General features: G+C 50.0%; 1 protein-coding gene across 1 annotated transcript in view; it reads left to right on the top strand.

Annotated features, from left to right (window-relative positions):
* Window positions 1-1990: 1990 nt before the first annotated feature.
* Window positions 1991-9916, top strand: part of LOC141140312 (interleukin-20 receptor subunit alpha-like) — a 45962-nt gene continuing 38036 nt past the window's right edge. Inside the window, exon 1 of the mRNA XM_073627351.1 lies at window positions 1991-2209. Within this exon, the coding sequence (XP_073483452.1) occupies window positions 2158-2209 (52 nt within the window). The 5' untranslated portion in view covers window positions 1991-2157. The remainder of the gene's footprint in view (window positions 2210-9916) is intronic.

Raw genomic sequence — 9916 nt, 5'->3', positions numbered from 1 at the left:
CCATCCATCTTTCCATCAACTCTGACCAGCTTCCCTATCCCTGCTGAAGAAAAGCATCCCCACAACATGATGCTGCCACCACCATGTTTCACAGTGGGGATGGTGTGTTCAGGGTGATGTGCAGTGTTAGTTTTCCGCCACACATATCGTTTTGCTTTTAGGCCAAAAAGTTACATTTTGTTCTCATCTGACCAGAGCACCTTCTTCCACATGTTTGCTGTGTCCCCCACATGGCTCCTCGCAAACTGCAAACAGGACTTCTTATGGCAGTGATGGCGAACCTTTTTGAGCCCGAGTGTCCAAACCGCGACGCAAAACCAACTTATTTCTTTCAAAGTGCCAACACAGAATTAAAACTATCAGCGGCTCTGTACTGAGGATGGAACTGATCATCCCTCTGAATGAGCCCTAAGGGACCAAAAATGCATGATTCTGACAAATTTGCTCAGAATGCAGGGTTCAGTAATGCGTTGTGCTCAGAATACACTGTGCAACATACACTGACCTACCTGACACATGCACTGACCTACCTGACCATTACATTCTCCTACCTGACACATGCACTGACCTACCTGACCATTACACTCACCTACCTGACACATGCACTCACCTACCTGACCATTACACTCACCTACCTGACCATTACACTTACCTACCTGACACATGCACTCACCTACCTGACACATGCACTTACCTACCTGACCATGAACTCACCTACCTGACCATTACACTCACCTACCTGACACATGCACTCACCTACCTGACCATTACATGGCTCCTCCGTGCCTGCCCCATCAGTGCAAGTGACTGCCTGGCTGGGGGATTCCCCTGGCGTGCTGACAGAGAGGGTATCATCTGGAGGTATAATGTTCATTTTTATGATATTTACCCTGCCACCCTGTTGGAGTACAATGTTTTCTTCCCTGCAGCTGATTGTTCATCAGCTTCAGCTCTTTGGTGCCCCATCTTGAATTTGGGAGCTGGTGGTGCCTTTTTTAGGTCTCACAGGTGGCTTCAATCTGTACATAAGTGAGGCATGGCAGTGCAGCGAAATTGGTCCTGCAGACTGCTCTAACATGTGACATGTCCCAGGGGGCTCAGGCTGTGGGGGGCAGGCCAAGTGCAGGAGAGAATTGAAGAAAAAGAAGTGGGTACCTGTCAAAAAAGGTGCCTGGTACTTGTAAAAAAAAAGGGGGGGGGGGGGGGGCTGCAAATATGTTAGGGGCTTGCGGAAGGAAGACGATGAGTGGTACTTTCTATTTCAGTGGAAGATCCACTTTAAATGTTTTAATAAACCCAGGACCCTGCATTCACTATATCTGGTCTCCCACAGTACACAGAACATGGAAATGCAATTATTTTAGTAAATATAAACTGCTAAATACCTTTTCTCATCAGCAGTCTTGTGACTTCTGATTAAAGCTTGTAGGAGGAGTTTTCATTCACCTCTGATTGTCCTATGAAGCTGCATGACCCCTGACTTTCTGTCTGGACAGTGCTGATTGGCCCTGTGCTGATCACATGCACTCTCCCAAAAAAAAAAAAAAAAAAAAAAACCTCTGTAGCAATACACACCAAATTGAGCATGTGCGGAGTGCCTCCTAGGGCTCTGTTCTATCAGCATATGGATTGGGAACAGTAGAAGAAGGGGAGAATCAGAGAAGACAGCATCAAACAGCCTTTTTACACAATGTAGAGGATTAGCCCGTTAGGTTCCACAGTGAGTATAACAAGCATACTTTACTGCATATACAGACTGATTTTACTGTTATGCGTTTAGTAACACTTTAGGGTAATGTCTTTTTTGGTCTTCTGTAGTTTTCCTCATGGCTCAACACCGTTTTTTTAATATTCTTTTTTCATCTCTTGCCTGAGGCCATAGCAAAGGAAAACATTAGAGGAGAAGGAATGCTGGATGAGCGGTATGACACAGAAATTCATTAGCTAGGGCAGCATAGACTGTGGCGGAAATGTTTTAACCAACAGGAAAAACGAGAGGAAGGTACTATAGTCACACATGCTCAAATCACAGACGGGTCTGCCATCTTTCCTGCCTGGAATAGATCTCTTAACAGGTTTATGATACCGACAGCAATGAGAAGACCCTGCAAATGCTGAGGAGCCACTTGGAAGGCACCAGCAGTGCCAGTGTCCTGTATGATGTTGCGGATCCTGCTTCTTTTGCTTGTTCTGCTTTTGTCTGCTTCAGGTAAACTCTGACTGTGTGAGTTGTGGGGTTTCAATGCCTGTCAGCTGCAAGCCTGAACAGGAAGTCTGTCAAGAATCTTACTGAAGGTGATTATACACCGAGTGAGGCTGATTTACAATAGGAACTGAGATCGCTCACACAATGAATTCTGTCAAGATTCACTTCAATTATCCAATCATCAAAGCAGATCTCTATTTATGTATTTCATCCTCGCAGAACGAGGTAATTGAAGTGAACATTCAAACAATTTATATTGTGAACATTCTCAACTTCTTAAGTAAACCAGTCAGTGTATAAAGCATGTTCACCTTTCAAAATTAAGGTTCACTTAGTGAATTACGTGAAGCTGTGTTCACTTCATTCAGTCACGTGCAAGACCAAATCCTGTTTCTTTTACACTGGTGGTCTAGGAGACAGTAAGGGCCAGTTCACACCATAGAAACGCAGTCCGGATGCGCTCCAGATGCTTTTTTGCATGCGTGTTTTTGATGCGTTCCTGTGCGTTTTTGATGCGTTTTTGATGCAGTCCGGTGCATTCCCCCCCCCCTTTTTTTTCCTTAACCTTAAATAAGAACATGGGTGTTCCAGTGCATTTTTTGTGCGTTTAGGTGCGTTCCTGTGAATTTTTGATGCTTTTTACAGCGTTCCAGTACAGTCTAGTGCAGGAAAAATGCAGCATGTTCTACTTTTTTTTTTCTGGAACTGGAACGCACTGGAACTGCAAGCATTGGTGTGAACTATGCCATTGAAAACCATATAACCTACTTTCTATGCGTTTTTGATGCAGAAAAAAAACGTACTGGACTGCATGTGGTGTAAACTGACCCTAAAAATGGGTGGCTGAGCTGCAGTTCTATTGCCCCCCCCATGCCCACTAGTATTCTAATATTTCAGACTGACAGGGCAGTACACATGCTGCGTCCAGGATGCTTTGCTGTAATTTTAACTCAGGCTTTAGAGCTTGTAGTTATACTGCAGCAGAATGGCACAGGCAGGTGAATCGTGTCATGGTATATCGGTACCATAGACAGCCACTAAGCCGATCACCGCTGGGCTCCCGCGATCGCTCGGGGCACATGAAGAACCGGGAGCTGTGTGTATAAACACACAGTTTCCGGTTCTCTGAGGGGAGAACTGACAGACCCTCTGTTCATACAGAGTATGAACAGACGATCTGTTAGTTTCCCTGCACAGTCCACATCCCCCTTCAGTTAGAACACTTCCTAGGACACACATTAACCCCTTCAGTGCCCCCTAGTGTTAACCCCTTCACTGCCAGTGACATTTTTACAGTAATCAATGCATTTTTAATTGCACTGATCACTGTATTAATGCCAATGGTCCCAAAAATGTGTCAAAATTGTCCTATGTGTCCGCAGTCATGATAAAAATTGCTGATCGCTGTCATTACTAGTAAAAAAAAAAATATTAATAAAAATGCCATAAAACTATCTCCTATTTTGTAGACGCTATAACTTTTGCGCAAACAAATCAATATACACTTATTGCGATTTTTTTTACCCAAGTATGTAAAAGAATACGTATTGGCCTAAACTGAGGAAAAAAATGTTTTAGAGGTGATCAAATACCATCAAAAGTAAGCTCTATTTGTGGGGAAAAAAGGACATCCATTTTGTTTGGGAGCCATGTTGCACGACTGCGCAATTGTCAGTTAAAGCGACGCAGTGCCGAATCGCAAAAAGTGCTCTTGTCTTTGGCCAGCCAAATGGTCTGGGGCTGAAACGGTTAACCAGCACCTCTTGTCAAATTTGCCCATTGAGAACAATGGGGCCGCACTACAACCACAAGCCATGTTTGGCTCGCAGTCCCACAATGTAAAATTGCCATTCAGCAATTAAAAAAAAAAAACGAACAGGATTGGGTACATGCACGTGATTGGGTTCTCAGAACTTAGCTTTAGTAAGCTAAATGGATATTCTCTAAAAGTACTTTTAATAAATGTTTTCACACAAGATTCACACAATTTTTACCAAGGCTTCACACATTTCTGATTAGAAACCTTGTAAATCTTGGGTGAAAGTAGTGTGAATCTTGGGTGTTTTTTTTTAATTTTATCAATCAATTCTATTGTCTGCTAGCTCTTGTACTACATTTTGTGTTCTCTATAGTGTCTGTGAGATAATGGAGTTAATCTACAAAAGGAAAGTTGGCTATTTAACCGTTTGCCAACCAGTGCACGACGATATACGTTGGCACAATGGCATGGCTGCGCAAAAGGGCGTACAGGTACGTCCCCTTTAAGAAGCGGCATTGTGGGCATGCACGCACCGCCGCATGCTTCGTGACTCGTGCCCGCCGGACCCGCGGACTTGATGTCCGCCGGTGTTCCTTGATCGTGTCACGGAGCGGCAGAACAGGGAGATGCCTATGTAAACAAGGCATTTCCCCATTCTGCCTAGTGACAAGACAGAGATCTACTGCTCCCTGCCATCGGGAGCAGTGATTGCTGTCATGTCCTAGGTAGCCCATCCCCCCCACAGTTAGAATCACTCCCTAGGACACACCTAACCCCTTGATCGTCCCCTAGTGGTTAACCCCTTCCCTGCCAGTGTCATTTATACAGTAATCATTAATCAATAATAATAGTAAATAATAATAATAATAGTAAATAAAAGTAATCAACAATTGTGCTGCCCCCCCCCCCCCCCACATTGTAAATCACTGCGTAAACTGTTGGCGCTATATAAATCGTGAATAATAATAATTAGTGCATTTTTATAGCACTGATCGTGGTATAAATGATAGTGGTCCCAAAATAGTGTCAAAAGTGTCCGCCATAATGTCGCAGTCACGATAAAAATCGCAGATCGCCGCCATTACTAATAAAAAAATAATAATAAAAATGCCATAAATATACGTTTATTGTGTTTTTTTTTTACCAGAAATATGTAGAAGAATACATATCGGGCCTAAACTGAGGAAAAAAATTGTTTTTTTATATATTTTTGGGGATATTTATTATAGCAAAAAGTAAAAAATATTGCTTTTTTTTTCAAAATTGTTGCTCTTTTTTTGTTTATAGCACAAAAAATAAAAACCGCAGAGGTGATCAAATACCACCAAAAGAAAGCTCTATTTGTGGGGAAATAAGGACGTCAATTTTGTTTGGGTGCAAAGTCGCACGACCGTGCAATTGTCAGTTAAAGCGACGCAGTGCCATATCGCAAAAAGTGCTCTGGTCAGGAAGGGGGTAAATTCTTCCAGGGCTGAAGTGGTTAATTTTCAATGTAAGTTGCACTTTGCAAGGAAATTGGCCCCAGAGCTTAGTGAATGAGGTGTAGCTATGCTGACTTCCATCATCCAATCACATGCAAGCAAAAATTTTGTTTTTTATTTTCCTTGCACATGATTGGGTATTCTTTGCAAAGTGACATTTCACTACATCTACTAAGCCCTGGGGCAAATTCCCTTGCAAAATGCAATCTTCCTTGCAAAGTGAACAGCCAATTTGCATTTATTAAATCAACCCCAAAGTTGGTGATCTATTTACATTAAAATTCACTTTGCCCATAACTCCAAAACGGACAAGGCAATTGGAATAATTATTGCTTACAAGGATTGCCAGATTTATACACCCAGATTCTAAACGCTATGTTGTTCAAGGGCTGTTTCGATATGATAATTTATATACATTCTGGTTGACACAATATAATATCATACTTACCAACTGTTCTGAATTTCCCGGGACATTCCCGGGATTTAGACTCTTTTGCCGATTTTATTATTTCCCGGGAAATGTCCAGAGAAATCCGTTTTTTCACGATTTTTCGCCGCTGCCTGCAGCCGCCACTAGAGGTCCACGGCTGATGAAGACAATGTCTCCGCCGGCCGCCATTTTTAAGAAGACCAGAAGAAGTGCAGTGGAGCTGGGTGGCTACAATAGAAACGGAGCTGCTGCGGTGCCGCCCACCCCCCGCTCAGCCCCGCTCCGCCCACCCCCAGCTCCGTCCACCCCCCTCTGCTCCACCTCACTCTGCCCCGCTGCCGGTCTGCCGGTGTTCTGCCATATAGTGTCCTCGTATCAGATAGTGTCCGCCTCGTACTGCGCAGCGCCTGCGCAGTACGGAGGAGCAGGAGATGCCGAAAATACCCGAAGTTGATCAGCTGACCATCAGCTGTACACGGCGCTCGGGCACCTGTTAGCGATGGCAGTGTAAGAGGGCCCCTCGCGGGCTCGCTTCGCTCGCCACGCTTCGGGCACGGCCTCGCTGCGCTCGGCAAATATTTATTCTAACTCTATGTCCACTTGGATAGTAGGGAATGATCCTGGACATAGGGTAAGAATAAATGCGCAGGCGCCGTGTACAGCTGACGATCAGCTGTTGAACTTCGGAGACTTTCGGCGTCTCTTTTGTCCTCCGTACTGCGCCTGCGCAGTACAGGGAGGACACTATATGATAGGGGACTGAATTCGATAAGACACCGGTCTGTTATGGAAAGGGGCGGGGGGGTGGGCGGTGGTTCTATTGTAACCATGCAGCCAGGCCAGACACTATTTAGTTCCCCCTTGGCCTTCTGTAATGGCAACGGAGATGCCGCTGGGAAACCTGATGTAAGAAGGGGCTCCGCTGGGACATCTGATGTAAGGGGGGCTCCGCTGGGACATCTGATGTAAGGGGGGCTCCGCTGGGGACACCTGATGTAAGGGGGGCTCCGCTGGGGACATCTGATGTAAGAAGGGGCTCCGCTGGGACATTTGATGTAAGGCGGGCTCTGCTGGGACATCTGATGTAAGGGGGGCTCTGCTGGGACATCTGATGTAAGGGGGGCTCCGCTGGGACATCTGATGTAAGGGGGAGCTCCGCTAGGGACACCTGATGTAAGGAGGGGCTCCGCTGGGACATCTGATGTAAGGGGGGGCACCGCTGGGGACATCTGATGTAAGGAGGGGCTCCGCTGGGGGCACTTGATGTAAGGGGGGCTCCGCTGGGGACATCTGATGTAAGGGGGGCCTCCGCTGGGGACATCTGATGTACGGGGGGGCTCCGCTGGGACATCTGATGTAAGGGGGGGCTTCCCTGGGGACACCTGATGTAAGGGGGGGCTCCGCTGGGGACACCTAATGTAAGGGGGCACCGCTGGGGACATCTGATGTAAGGAGGGGCTCCGCTGGGGACACCTGATGTAAGGGGGGCACCGCTGGGGACATCTGATGTAAGGGGGGCTCCGCTGGGACATCTGATGTAAGGGGGGCTCTGCTGGGGACATCTGATGTAAGGGGGGGCACCGCTGGGGACATCTGATGTAAGGAGGGGCTCCGCTGGGACATCTGATGTAAGGGGGGCACCGCTGGGGACATCTGATGTTAGGAGGGGCTCCTCTGGGGACACCTGATTCAAGGGGGGCACCGCTGGGGACATCTGATGTAAGAAGGGGCTTCACTGGGACATCTGATATAAGAAGGGGCACCGCTGGGGACACCTGATGTACGGGGGGCTCCGCTGGGACACCTGATGTAAGGGGGGGCTCCGCTGGGGACACCTGATGTAAGGAGGGGCTCCGCTGGGACATCTGATGTAAGGGGGGGCACCGCTGGGACATCTGATATAAGAAGGGGCACCGCTGGGGACACCTGATGTACGGGGGGCTCCGCTGGGACACCTGATGTAAGGGGGGGCTCCGCTGGGGACACCTGATGTAAGGAGGGGCTCCGCTGGGACATCTGATGTAAGGGGGGGCACCGCTGGGGACATCTGATGTAAGGGGGGCTCCGCTGGAACAGCTGATGTAAGGGGGGGCACCGCTGGGGACATCTGATGTAAGGGGGGCTCCGCTGGAACATCTGATGTAAGGGGGGGCTCCGCTGGGACATCTGATGTAAGGGGGTGCTCCGCTGGGCACATCTGATGTAAGGGGGGGCACCGCTGGGGACATCTGATGTAAGGGGGGCACCGCTGGGGACATCTGATGTAAGAAGGGGCTCCGCTGCGACATCTGATGTAAGGGGGGGCTCCGCTGGGGACATTTGATGTAAGGGGGGGCTCCGCTGGGACATCTGATGTAAGGGGGCTCTGATGGGACATCTGATGTAAGGGGGGCTCCACTGGGGACATCTGATATAAGGAGGGGCTCCGCTTGGATATCTGATGTAAGGGGGGGGCTCCGCTGGGGACATCTGAAGTAAGGGGGGGCACCGCTGGGGACACCTGATGTATGGGGGGCTCCGCTGGGACACCTGATGTAAGGGAGGCTCCGCTGGGGACACCTGATGTAAGGAGGGGCTCCGCTGGGACATCTGATGTAAGGAGGGGCTCCGCTGGGGACACCTGATGTAAGGGGGGGGACCGCTGGGGACATCTGATGTAAGGGGGGCTCCGCTGGGGACACCTGATGTAAGGACGGACTCTGCTGGGGGACACCTGATGTAAGGAGGGGCTCCACTGGGACTTCTGATGTAAGGAGGGGCTCCGCTGTGACATCTGATGTAAGGGGGGCTCCGCTGGGGACATTTGATGTAAGGGGGTGCTCCGCTGGGACATCTGATGTAAGAGGGCTCCGATGGGACATCTGATGTAAGGGGGGCTCCACTGGGGACATCTGATGTAAGGAGGGGCTCCGCTTGGACATCTGATGTAAGGGGGGGCTCCGCTGGGGACATCTGAAGTAAGGGGGGGCACCGCTGGGGACACCTGATGTACGGGGGGCTCCGCTGGGACACCTGATGTAAGGGGGGGCTCCGCTGGGGACACCTGATGTAAGGAGGGGCTCTGCTGGGACATCTGATGTAAGGGGGGGCACCGCTGGGGACATCTGATGTAAGGGGGGCTCCGCTGGAACATCTGATGTAAGGGGGGGCTCCGCTGGGACATCTGATGTAAGGGGGGGCACCGCTGGGGACATCTGATGTAAGGGGGGCACCGCTGGGGACATCTGATGTAAGAAGGGGCTCCGCTGCGACATCTGATGTAAGGGGGGCTCCGCTGGGGACATTTGATGTAAGGGGGGGCTCCGCTGGGACATCTGATGTAAGGGGGCTCCGATGGGACATCTGATGTAAGGGGGGCTCCACTGGGGACATCTGATGTAAGGAGGGGCTCCGCTTGGACATCTGATGTAAGGGGGGGCTCCGCTGGGGACATCTGAAGTAAGGGGGGGCACCGCTGGGGACATCTGATGTAAGGGGGCTCCGATGGGACATCTGATGTAAGGGGGGCTCCACTGGGGACATCTGATGTAAGGAGGGGCTCCGCTTGGACATCTGATGTAAGGGGGGGCTCCGCTGGGGACATCTGAAGTAAGGGGGGGCACCGCTGGGGACACCTGATGTACGGGGGCTCCGCTGGGACACCTGATGTAAGGGGGGGCTCCGCTGGGGACACCTGATGTAAGGAGGGGCTCCGCTGGGACATTTGATGTAAGGAGGGGCTCCGCTGGGGACACCTGATGTACGGGGGGGCTCCGCTGGGACACCTGATGTAACGGGGGCTCCGCTGGGGACACCTGATGTATGGAGGGGCTCCGCTGGGACATCTGATGTAAGGAGGGGCTCCGCTGGGGACACCTGATGTAAGGGGGGACCGCTGGGGACATCTGATGTAAGGGGGGCTCCGCTGGGGACACCAGATGTAAGGACGGACTCTGCTGGGGGACACCTGATGTAAGGAGGGGCTCCGCTGGGACATCTGATGTAAGGAGGGGCTCCGCTGCGACATCTGATGTAAGGGGGGGCTCTGCTGGGGACATTTG

The sequence above is a fragment of the Aquarana catesbeiana genome, linkage group LG04, assembly GCF_042186555.1.
Source record: "Aquarana catesbeiana isolate 2022-GZ linkage group LG04, ASM4218655v1, whole genome shotgun sequence".
NCBI classification, from domain to species: Eukaryota; Metazoa; Chordata; class Amphibia; order Anura; family Ranidae; genus Aquarana; species Aquarana catesbeiana.
The sequence above is the reverse complement of the archived record's forward strand: the minus strand, read 5'-3'. Positions and strand labels throughout refer to the sequence as shown.